General features: G+C 32.3%; 1 protein-coding gene across 1 annotated transcript in view; it reads right to left on the bottom strand.

The window, feature by feature from the left end:
• ATRNL1 (attractin like 1) overlaps nucleotides 1-13,682 on the bottom strand; it is a 782,697-nt gene that overhangs the window by 410,028 nt on the left and 358,987 nt on the right. The window contains exon 26 of the mRNA XM_043597648.1: nucleotides 6,053-6,131. Coding sequence (XP_043453583.1) covers nucleotides 6,053-6,131 — 79 coding nt within the window. The remainder of the gene's footprint in view (nucleotides 1-6,052; nucleotides 6,132-13,682) is intronic.

Below are 13,682 nucleotides of genomic sequence, written 5' to 3'. Positions count from 1 at the left end.
AAAATCATAGCTCTTTCATTTACTAGTTATAAGCTTTGATAATAGTACCCAACTCCCCTCAAATTCCTTATACAGCTAAAGGGGAAATAACATGTATCTTGTAATGGGAGGATTAAATACTATTTTTGTTAAATGCCCAATTCCAAAATCTACTTTCCTGAAATTTATATATTTGTTTGCATACAATTATGAAATAACATAATCATTCTTTTTACCAAATACCAATCCCACAACCTGGAGACAATCTTGGCAATTCTCTCAAAATCTCTATGAACTCAATGCATGTGTGTGTGTTTGTGTGTGTGTGATTTGAAATAGGAACATTATAAAACTATATTAGCATTTCCTAGTGAATAGCATATTCTTAAAATCTGTAGCTTTTCAAGAACTGTGACAGTTCTTGTTTGTTTACTGCTATATTCCTCTAAAAATGTGTTTGGAACAAGAGTTGTTGATTCAATAAATATTTGTTGAATGAAGGAATGAGGTTTGATTTTAAACACATACCTATCTACCTCCTTCTTAGTTTTCAGTTACATAATATCCCATTATTAGAAAATAGAATTATTTCAAGAAGCTTTTTGAATGACATGAAATTGTTGATATACAAAAAACCCTCTATAAATATTTTTGTATGAATATAATTTGAAAAAGTAGGCAGGCTTATATTTTTAGAATATATTTCTATAAATCTATTTAACAAATAGATCTAACAAATAGATCTTAACAAGTCAAGAGTTTTTCCTTGAATTTTGAAAGGTAATACCCAAAATAAAAATTATGTATTTTTGTTTGCCCAGTAAAACCCCCACTTGTTTTGAAAATAAATCAACATTTAACTTTGGAGAATTATTTCTTTCTCTCTCTCTCTCTCAGTGCATGTGAATTTTGTGACATTAAACCCACCCCTCAAAAAAAAAAAAAAACCACCCCTCAGCTCCAGGGTGAGTGTTTGTTTATACTGGAAACAGGGTTGCCAGATTGAGCAAATAAAAACATAGAATGTTCAGTTAAATTTGAATTTTAGAAGAACAATGAATTTTTTTCAGTATAAAATCACATACCTATACATATACATTGGAGACATATATAAACAGATACAAGTATGTATATTAGATGTATAAGATTTTATGATGAATTAGATTAAAATTTATTGACAGAAATTCAATATTCTTGGCCATTTCTTAATCTGCATAAATAACTGAGTCTAAATTAGAGATAATAACATATAACAAAAATGATAATTTTAGGCAATTTTTGTATTGCATTAATAAATGTATTGTACAATGCTAAAATTTTTTATCTTTTTTTTTAGAAATTAATTCTATGTACAGTTCTGCAACAGTTTACACTTAGTTCCATTACTAATACCACTTCCAGAAAACTGTTTAATAAACCATATCTCCCCCGATGGATGGCACCACAACAAAGTGAAGTGTTCCTCTGAAATTGTGAGATTGTGTACATATATGTGTGAGTATCTTACTGAAAATTTGAAAACTATGAATTCCCTAAAAAATAGGGTCTATGACCTTTTCTTTATATCAGCAGTATTTATCAATCTGTCTGGAATATTGCAAGAGATTAATACATCTTTGCTGAACTGAAGAAAATGAAAGCACTATATCTACAATAAGACTTTTGGCAACAGGTATACAGGGCATGAATCAGTTAACTTTCAAGTCATAGGCTCCCATACATATCTGACTTCTCAACTCAAGTTATTTTTATGCAGACTTAGGCTAATTTTTAAACTACGACAATATAAATAGGCATGATGAACATATGTAATTTCTAGTCTTGTATGATCAAGTAGAAAAAATTAAAACACAGGAATCATTATACTTTGAAATTCAAAAAGAGAAAATGATGAGAAAAAATAAGTTAACGCCAAGGCCATTAAATGAAAAGAAAGACATTTATTTGAGTGCATGATTTATGTTTAAAAAAAAACCTTGCTTTTTTGATAAAAGAATATGTTTTATGGAATCTTTATCTAGATATTAAAATGTCTAACATTATATAAAATACAGATTCTTAAAGTACTAACAAATTCTGTAAGAAGTAACATATATAACCTAATCAATTAATTTTAATTTCCCCACCCAAATTAACATTTTCTCATTACTCTCCACGTAAACTCAGTTAAGTATAACTTAATGATATTATTATTTCTTCTATTTTTGTGCCCCAAAACAATTAGATATTGAAGGAAAGACAATGCATTTACCTCTAGAAAAGCAGTTTGTTACTCAGAGGTACTAGAATCCCACTTCTGGGTTTTAGTTTATTTTTAACTCAAATTTCAGGTTTATAATGCTAAATTCAAATCTAGGTTTTATGCAGTATGAGGAAATGTGAAAGAAAGTAGTACATCATGAACACAAGGTCAGTCACTCAGTGGACAATGTCTTATCCTAGGCAACGTTTTTTATTGATTTTTAAGCATTAGAAGAGCATATTTGACTATGAAAGATAAGGAAATAATGTGGTAAAGCTCCATATCAATATATCTTTAAAACTTTTAAAGAGCTATAAGTTTAAGAGAATTAAAGAAGGAAAGTTTTTTTAAAAAAGAAGGAAAAGTTGCTGATACAGGAAATATCACTCAAATACACAGACCTACCTGTAATGTGAAGTTGATTAGAATTAACTTTACATTTGCCTATGGGATCTATTATTCTATGGATTTTACAGTTAGACTTTAACTGAGGCAAACTATAATTAAGCTACTCACAATACGTTGGAAAAAATGTTTCCAACTGAAAAAAATTATTGCGAATATTAAGATATGCAAGATATTTTCACTCATGTTAATCAAATATAAGATTAAATATCTTCTCTTTTTTTTAACATTTTTTTAACGTTTATTTATTTTTGAGACGGAGAGAGACAGAGCATGAACGGGGGAGCATCAGAGGGAGAGGGAGACACAGAATCTGAAACAGGCTCCAGGCTCTGAGCTGTCAGCACAGAGCCCGACGCGGGGCTTGAACTCACAGACTACGAGATCATGACCTGAGCTGAAGTCGGAAGCTTAACTGACAGAGCCACCCAGGCACCCCAAGATTAAATATCTCCAATGCAAGGAGTAATTATAATGTTTTGACAGGTTTCTGCCTTATGATACCTATTACTCAAATTTCACTTTAAAAATGAAGATTATTAAGCATAGCAACATTTCAAGAGACTCCATTTAACATATACTTGTTCCTAATAAATATTTATATAATGTAATGAATATTTATCTAAAACTGAATGTACCATTGAAACTAAATGTTTCAATACCTCTGTAATAAGCATAAGCTATAAAAAACCGAACTCATCCTTCTACTGTATTATAACATTGACACGGATCAATATCCACTTATTGTTTCTCTTCATTAACATGGCACCCACCCACATAAAAATGTTCATATCCTTAATAAGGTTATCATAGAAATGAATGTGAAGTTGTTAAATGAAAAGATAAATTAAAATGAAGTCCTTTGTAGTTGTGTTTTTGTGTTTTTTAGAGTCCCTGAATTGCCAGGAGTGTTATTCAAAAAGTATTACATTAATAATAAGTTTCTGTTATTGAAATTATACCACAAAAACAGTATAGATGTGTTTTTTGCCAAAAACATTAAAGCATGACATTTATAATGCCAAAAACATTAAAGCAACATGTCAGGTTGAATTAAACTATATTAAAATAATCCAACGATATTTTGTTTTATTTTTATTTATTTATTTTTTTTAATGTTCATTTATTTTGGGGAGACAGCATGACCAGGGGAGGGGCATATTGAGAGGGAGACCTAGAATCCAAAGAAGGCTCTTAACTGTCAGTGCAAAGCCCAACAAGGGGCTTGAACCCACGAACCATGAGATCATGACCTGAGCCGAAGTTGGATGCTCAACTGACTGAGCCACCCAGGTGCCCCAAGATATTTTCATTTTAAACCACTACTAATATTTTGAAAGGCAAGTAGTGTATAATTCCTCTAACAATATCACAGAAATATTCAGAAGAAAGACTCCTTCAAATAATTTTCATTTACTGTTACAAATAAATTGTCATTGCACTAATTAATCATAGTCCTCTGAGGCTTACAACAGTTGATATCTTAATGTTTCAGAGAAAGTGACATATCCACATACAGGAAACATACTGGGGTTTTTCCCTTTTGAGACGATTAGAATTAACTTAATAGTTAAAACTGAATAAAGAGAGGATCAAATAAAAATACATTTTTAACTTCATCCAAATAAAGTCTATAAATGGGGTTAGAATAGTAGTTACAACTAGTGCAGTTAAAAGTCTTTGGGCCTCTAAGACCAAAATGACAACCTTCTAATAATATAAAATTATTATCTAATAACAGATCTGTTAGTCATCAAAATGATATCTTTGTGCATCAACATGTAAATGGTTTCTATGACATTTAGAATTCTCTAAAGGATCTAATAAGAATTAAATTTGAGAAAACACCTCAATACTTTCAACATATGATATTGTAAACATCACATGACATCTCAACAAGATGAATCTTGTATCTTGGTAGAGGCAGCAATTAAATTATTATTATAAGACTCACTACCCAGATGAGTTCTAGAATAAGGGGTATTATATTGAGGGAATATCAAGAGGACAGGATAATATTAAGAAGGACAGATGAGAACTGGCCCAGTGATCTCTAATCTTCCTATTTCTCCCTTGTTCTTTCCATGTGTAATATATATTCTGAAAGATATTGACTGAGGGTTGATGGGGGGGTGGGAAGGAGGGGAGGGTGGGTGATGGGTATTGAGGAGGACACCTGTTGGGATGAGCACTGGGTGTTGTATGGAAACCAATTTGACAATAAATTTCACATTAAAAAATTAAAAATAAAGAAAAATAAAATTAAAAAAAAAGATCCTTTTCAACTGGATTACTTTTATCATAGGGTCATGCCAAGTATGTTCTCATTGATGTTGCCTTGACCATTTACAGAAAATCAGAGAGACAGAAATGAACAGATGTAGAATTTATTTCTGGGAAGAGGGTTATCAAGTTTGCAAACATATTATAGTTAGGTTCTGAATTTTAATGGATGTTTGAAAACTAAGGAATAATTAAGAAGAATTCATGGCATTGACTAATTATATAACTTAGAATATTCTGGATTAGCTTCAAATCTTCACATATATTATTTTGTATGTGGGGAAAAGATGGTAAGCAATTATACCACGGTATTATATTATTGCACAAAATTATACATATAAAAATATACTGACAAATGCAACAAGTACAGCACTAATAAAACTAACAACAGCATACCCATATTAATACTAATAGACTATAACACTAATAGAAAAAGAAACTTGCTTTTTCATTATATAAGTGTAAAACAATAAACCTATTTCACATTTATGCTCCTCAGATTACTATATTTCTTTGTTTCTTTCAACTAATATACACAAAGATATAAAAACTGTCTAATATATTTGTATCATTAGTTGTTCTGCAAGAGCATTACTGTTTTTATTGATTGTAGGATTACAGGGAACACATATGATTAATTCTGACACAGAAAGTATCAAATTGAGGTACACTTCAAACATACTAGAATTATGAGATAATCATGAAATAGTAAAGATTTGATTCCTTAAAAAAATATATAGGAGATAAAAACCAAAAATATTTATCACTGAGAATTTTCTTTTAAAATGCACCAGAGATCCTTCTAAAAGTAAACAGTTTTTATGACTACTTAAAGAAACTGCAAGTTGCTTAATCAATAGTATTTATATATATATATATATATATATATATATAAATATATATATATATATTCAATATGAATTCTAACACTATTTACAATAACTGTTTATTTCTACAGAGACTGACTTAAAATGAGAGTGGTAAAGTTTGCTGTAAAGCTTAAAAATTGTAGATTGATTTGTTCAATCTTAATAAGTAAAGCTGATTTGAAACTCTGTATTTAAGAGGCATATACTAATTAAGTCACAGTGATTCACATTTACTCAAATCTTTAAACCAAAGATAAGGTAACATTACTGGTACCTCTCTCCGTCGAGAAGCCCAACATGTTTGTTTGATCTTCCATACCACTGCAGCCACCAGCAATAAGGATAAAAAACAACTGGAAAATAAAATACAAATAACTTTGCTTAAAACATTAGAGTAATGAAATACAAAAGAATACACAGAGAATTTAAAAGTAAATAGAACTAACCACTCCACGTTGGTAAATAAAGCAAAAGTGGATAAATTAGCAACGTTTAAAATGCTCTCCAGTAAAATCAAAGCATACAGTAATTATTTATATTCCTTGTTATACAATGTAGTCAATCTTTAAGATTTTTTCTGACAGAAGGAGTATAAATTTATAACTGTTAGTCTTATGAAGCAACAGAAATCAATTTAAAATTGCTATTGAGTCATAAAAGCTGGCAACTTTATAAATTTACATTTCAAACAGGTTCATTCACTGTATCTGTATTAGCAACTATTTTAGATATGAGCATATTCCAGTGGTTTTCAATTGAAGACAATTTTGCTCCCTGTTTACCCCTAGGGCAATCTGGCAATGTCCGGAGACATGTGATAATCACAACATTGATAGGGGTACAACTTGGCATCAGACAAGCAGAGATTTGAATTTGAATACTGCTAAACACCCTGCAATGCACAGAACTGTCTCCAACAGCAAGGAGTTATCCAGTCCAAGTTGTCAGTAGTGCTGAACTTGAGAAACTCTGGCCCATGCTAATGTTTACACTAAGAAATAATTCAGTCACGGTGTTTATACGTATGGCTTATACATGTTAGGTACAATACAGCCATAAGCTATGAAAATGTGGGATACTTTGTTAACAGTGGTTTGAGACTGGCAAATCTCAAAATAACAGAATTATGTGAGTCTGATTAATCGGTTCCAACCATGTAGCACTGTTTTCTCTCCCTTTGCTCTGTGATCGAACATTATGCTGTGAAAACACCCAGAGATGAGTACACCTGGACCACTACAAATTCACTGGTTACAGGTCACTACAAAAAACCTTATCTTCATCCTTAATTGATAATCCTTGTATTCTTCAACTGATTCACTCATAAGCTGTGTAAATCTTAACATTTTCTACTTTTGTTAATTCCATAATATATTTTTTTCTCCCTGTTTCACTTGAAGAGAAGATCTTAGAATATTCTTCAAGGATGATAACAAAGGCAATTCTAGCACCTATCCTTTGAGTGCTGAACACATTTCTGATACTGTGCTAAATACATCACATTGATGCTTGGATTTAGTTTTATAAGAACACTTCTGGATGGAATATATGATTCCTATTTTTAAAAAGAAAACCCCAATGCTCAGAAAGTTCAAAATAAATTACTTATAGTCCCAAAGGAAATAAGTGGTAGAGTCAAAATTCAAATCCACCTATGTACGCCTCAGACTCTCTCCTCCCCATCTGTTAAGGAACTCTGATCTTGTACACAATCTCATAAGAGTTGTATTTCCATTTCCACTCTCTAATCTGTTATCCAGTATCAAATAAAGTGGATAAAAAAAGAAAAAGAGAAAAAAGCCTGTGATCCTAACCTTTTTAACCACTGAAGTGCCTTTTGGTCTTAGTAATTATCTTGTTCCTAATATTTATACCCTCTGTTTCATCTTAATTTTAATTTCCACAAGTGCGCAAGTCCCATATCTCCTGAAAACAAAACAAAACAAAACAACTACCCTATTTTATTGACCCTGTCATTTCCTCTAGTTTATTATGTGATCAAGGTAGCCACCTCTATGTCAATTTCCTCATAACCTAGTCTTATTTAACTCCTTGTAATCTGACATCTGCCTTATATACTAATAAAGTTGTTACTATTAATAATGATTAATGTTTATAAAATAGTCAACATTCTAAAGAATAATTTCCTCAAGGTGGCTTTCTAAAAATGAAATAAATAAACTGGTCTTTTCTCTATTAACTGACTTTCACTTCTCAATTGACAACACTAGCCACCCTTTCTTTAAAACTTGTTCTTAATACTTTATTTTCTGTTTTAAAGTTTTTATTTAAATTCCAGTTCCTTAACATACAGTGTAATATTAGTTTCAGGTGTACAATTTATTGATTCAGTACTTACATACAACAGCCGGTGCTCATCACAAGTGCCCTCCTTCATACCCATCACCTATTTAACCCACCCACCCCCACCCCCCTCCCCTCTGGTAACGCTCAGTTTGTTCTCCATAGTAAAGTCTGTTTCTTGGTTTGCCTGTCTCTTTTTTCCCCTATCATTATTTGTTTTGTTTCTTAAATTCCACATGAGAGAAATCATATGGTATTTGTCTTTCTCTGAGTTATTTCCTTAGCATAATACTCTCTCGCTCCATATATATACTTACACAACATCTTATTTATCCATTCATCTACTCAATGGAAATTCGGGCTCCTTCCATAATTTGGCTATTGTAAATAATGCTGCTACAAATATTGGGGTGCATACATGTCTTCAAATTAGTATTTTTGTATTCTTTGGGCAAATACCTAGTAATGCAATTGCTGGATCACAGGGAAGTTCTATTTTCAACTTCCAGTTTGCATTCCCATCAACAGCGTAAGAGGATTCCCCTTTCTCCACATCCTCACCAACATCTATTATTTCTTATGTTGTTAATTTTAACTATCCTGACTGGTATGAGGGGGTATTTTGTTGTAGTTTTGATTTGTATTTCCCTGATGATGATCATGTTAAGCATCTTTTCATGTGTCTGTTGGCCATGTGTATATCTTCTTTAGAATGCCTATTCATGTCTTCCCATTTTTAATTAGATGTGTTTTTTGGATATTGAATTCTATCAGATCTTTATATATTTTAGATACTCTTTTCCAGATATGTCATTTGCAAATATCTTTTCCCATTCCATAGGTTGCCTTTTAGTTTTATTGATTGTTTCCTTCACTGCACAGAAGCTTCTTATTTTGATAAAGTCCCAACAGTTTATTTTTGCCTTTGTTTCCCTTTCCTAAGGAGACATATCTAATAAGAAATTGCTATAGCCAATGTCAAAGAGGTTACTGCTGTGTCATCCTCTAGAACTTTTATGGTTTCCTGTCTCACATTTAGATCTTTCATCCATTTCAAATTTATATTTGTGTTTGTGTGTGAAAGTGGTTCATTTTTCTGCCTGTTGCTGTCCACTTTTCCCAACACTATTTGTTGAAGAGACTCTTTTTTTTTCCCTCAGATATTCTTTCCTCCTTTGTCAAAGATTAATTGACCATAAAGTTGCAAGTTGATTTTTGGATTTTCTATTCTGTTCCATTGATCTATGTGTCTGTTTTTGTCGCAATACCGTACTATCTTGATCAAACTAGAGCGTTGTAATATAACTTGAATTCCAGAATTGTGATGCCTACACAATTTGCTTTCCCTTTTCAAGGTTGCTTTGGCTATTCGGGGTCTTTTGTGCTTCCACACAAATTTCAGGATTGTTGTTCTAACTTTGCAAAAAATGCTGTTGGTATTTTGATAGGGATTGCATTAAATATATAGATTGCTTTGGGTAATATAGCCATTTTAACAATATTTGTTCTTCTAATCCATGAGCATGGAATGTTTTCAATTTCTTTGTGTCATCTTAAATTTCTTTCATCAGTGTTTTATAGTTTTCAGAGTATAGGTTTATTACCTCTTTAATTAGGTTTATTCCTAGATATCCTATGGTTTTTGATGCGATTGTAAATAGGATTGATTCCTTCATTTCTCTTTCTGCTGCTTTATTACTGGTATATAGAAATACAACAGATTTCTGCATGTTGATTTTGTATCCTGCAATTTCACTGAATTTATCAGTTCTAGCAATTTTTTGGTGGGGACCTTCAGTTTTTCTACATACAGTATCATGTCATCTGCAAATAGTGAAAGTTTTAATTCTTCCTTGTTGATTAGGATGCTTTTTATTTCTTTTTGTTGTCTGACTGCTGTGGCTAGGACTTACAGTACTATGTTGGATAAAAATGGCGAGAGTCGACATCTTTGTCTTGTTCCTGACCTTCATGGAAGAACTCTCACTATTTCCTTCTTGAGGATGATATTAGCTGTGGGCTTTTTATATGTGGCCTTTATTATGTTGAGGTGTGTTCCCTTTAGCCCTACTTTGTTGAAGGATTTCATCAAGAATGGATGCTGTATTTTGTGAAATGCTTTGTCTGCATATTGAAAGGATCATACAGGGTTCTTATCCTTTCTTTTATCAATGCGTTGTATCACACTGATTGATTTGCAAATATCGAACCACCCTTGCAGCCCAGGAATAAATCCTGCTTGATGGTGGTGAATGATTCTTTTAATACACTGTTGGATTCGGTTTGGTAGCATTTTATTGAGAATTTCTGCATCCATTTCATCGGGGATATTAGCCTGTAATTTTATTTTTTAATGGAATCTTTGTCTGGTTTTATATCAAGATAATGTTGGCTTCATAGAATGAATTTGGAAGTTTTCCTTTCTTTTCTATTTTTTGGACTAGTTTGAGAAGAATACATATGAGCTCTTCTTTAAATGTTTGGTAAAATTTGCCTGTGAAGCCATCTGGCCTTGACTTACGTTTGTTGAAAGAGATTTAATTCAATTTTTTTTTTTTTTTGCTGGTTATTGGTCTGTTCAAGTTTTCTATTTCTTCCTGTTTCAATTTTGGTAGTTTATATGTTTCTAGGAATTTATTCTTTTTCTCCGGGTTGTCCAATTTTTTGGCATATAATTTTTCACAATATTCTCTCATAATTGTTTGTATTTCTGTGGTGTTGTTTGTTATTTCTCCTGTCTCATTTGTGAGTTTGTTTATTTGGGTCTTTTTTCTTTTTGATAAATCTTGCTGGGGGTTATCAATTTTATTAATTTTTTTGAAGAAATTATCTTATTGGTTTCCCTTCATCCTTCCTGACATAGTACAGGGTCAGTGAAAGTTGGCTGCATTCCAGGTTTCCTCTTTTAAATTATGGACATTCCCTAAAAGCCAGTTTACATCATGCTGTTGTTGCCTTCTCTTGCTCTCAGAAAGCGCAAGCTCAGTTATCCTCATGGCCTCAGCTATAACCTTAATTGGAATGATTTCCAAACCTTTATCATTAGACCTGCCCAAATGAAAGCATCTTGTCACTAAAGGTGAACTAACAGATTTATTTCAGATGCCCTCCCAGGAAAGAAATTCCCAGCAAACTCTGTAATCCAGCCCCTAATCACTCATCAAAGCTGAGAAGCTGCTGACTCACAAGCATCCTATTTTTAGCTAGCTCAAACTAGAAAAATGTTCTTCTATTAAGCTCTTTCTAACTTTTATCAATCAATGCTGCTTCTGCCTTCTGGGTTATATGTTAAAACTTCTTTATATATTTGAAGAAGCCTACAGGATTCCTTCTAGTTCACTAGTTCTCAGTCAGAAAAGTTTTGTACTCCAGAAGATATTTGGTAGTGTCTGGAGACATTTTGGTTTCACCATTTGGTGGACATCTAGTGGGATGCTGGTAAATGCCTTACAAAACACAAGTCGCCCCCCCTCCCCCATAACAAAGATTTTCCCATCTTAATATTCCAATAATGCCATGAAACCCTGTTCTAGTCTGAATTATTGCCATTGTTCCATCCCAGATTAACACTGTAACTGTTAAAATGTGGTAGGAAAAAGTAAAGACTAAGAATCCATTTATCTGAATTTGAGTCCTTTAACATGAGATATATCACCTCCAATATACTGTGCCCAATCTGAACTCATGAATAAAATTCATAATAATAAAAGACACAAACATCCATTGAGTAATATGTACCAAGTACGGTTATATGTTTTACATGGATTCTTTAATTACCACAATCACACATGATATACCACGTATACTGTTATGAACTTATTTAAAGATAAGAGAGCTAAGTCATAGAGACTCTAAATAAGTTGCCTAAGTTACAAAAGTCTTAAATTGCAAGTTCTCCCTTTCTCCCAACTTCTTTTGATTCACCATTTCTTTTCAGCTAAAATGTAAAAACACATTCAACTTCAGAATCCCTGTGCCAAGGGGCGTCTGGGTGGCTCAGTCAGTTAAGCCTCCAACTTTGGATCAGATCCTAATCTCACAGCTCAGCCTCTGAGTTCGAGCCCCGCCTCAGGCTCTGTACTGACAGGTCAGAGCCTGGAAACTGCTTAGGATTCTGAGTCTCTGTCTCTCTTTGCACACCCCCACTCCCACCCCCATCCCACTCACACTCTGTGTGTCTCTCTCTCTCTCGAAAATAAACATGAAAAAAATAATAAAACCAAGATGATGTCAACAAATAGGCAAAACAATAAAGTTTTAACAAAATTTTAATAATCTCCAATAAATATTAGAAACCTAGTGAAATATACCTCAGTTCCTGGCCTATAGTAGTTGTCATTAAGTTTTTGTTAAATGGATGAAATTCATTCTTCAATAGATTGAAAAATCTGTAATTGTTTCTGATATTAGATGTCCTATTTGGCATTTTAATCCCTATAGCAAGGAAATATTTACAAATATTTTTTTTTATTTCTAATAAACCAAACTGCAAATAAAAGTTATAGTCCCTTTTTTAAGGGACCATAAAAACAAAGATTCTTGACAGATTTACCCCGCATTGTTGAAAACTCATTCTTTTGTGACTATCAGAAAACCCTAGTCCATACTGACAATCCTGGAAACCTTTAAAATGACAAAATTTCCATCAATCTTCATTACTTGATAGAGCAGTGCCCTGCACACCGCCCTGTTCTTTCCACTGGTTTCCTTATGCCCAATGGATGCTCAGTGAGTGAGAAATAGACTTTTATTAAATCAAGTGACTAAGATTTCTGGGTTTATCTGGTCTAATTAGCTTTTCCCTAATATATCTTTTAACTCAAAGGTCTTAATGGGTAACATCAAGTATTAGCATCCCTTAATCTACTATGTGGCACTTTGGCCACAGAAAAACTAGTTTCACTGCTTTCTTTCACATTATACAATAGCTCACATTGCTCCTTAGTATAGATATGGGTTGGGGGGGGGGGGCACACAGGAATAATTGGGCATTCATTTCTTAATAAAGTCTGCTGTATAATAATGCCAGAAGATCTGAAAGGTTCAACACCCTTTAGTAAAATCCTCCTAATGGAAATAGAAAAAAAAAAAACAGAAATGAAAAGAAATATAAAAAGGCAAGTACATGAGCTACAGGAATAAAAAAGAGAAGCGTAGGAACTTGGGGAGAAATATTTCAATAATTTGATTTTAACCTTCATAAAATGGTCATTATGGAAAGGATTCTTAATATGAAAAACCATGGAACTCATTAGGTATTCTCATTTAGTGAAAATTAAAAAGAATTCAATAAATGTAACACAGTGTGGTATAAGGTTATATTGTAAAGCAGGTTTCTAGTGACAAAGAAATATCCTCTGGTGGTAATCTAGTTGGCCAAATGCAAAAAGAGATAATATTGTCACTATTTTATAGCAATTTGAGGTTAATTGATCATAAAATTCAAGTCTTAAATACATATTTTAAAAGATGGTTTGGGCATATTAATCTTTTATTCCACTGAAAAATGCTACAAACTAGGGAATTGTTTTGAAATATAGAAACATATTATTTTAAAAAGTAATTTACCTCCTAATAACTGCTATTCCAGAAAATATCTT

The sequence above is a fragment of the Prionailurus bengalensis genome, chromosome D2, assembly GCF_016509475.1.
Source record: "Prionailurus bengalensis isolate Pbe53 chromosome D2, Fcat_Pben_1.1_paternal_pri, whole genome shotgun sequence".
NCBI lineage: Eukaryota > Metazoa > Chordata > Mammalia > Carnivora > Felidae > Prionailurus > Prionailurus bengalensis.
Note: the sequence above shows the minus strand (reverse complement) of the source record. Positions and strands in the feature narration are given on the sequence as shown.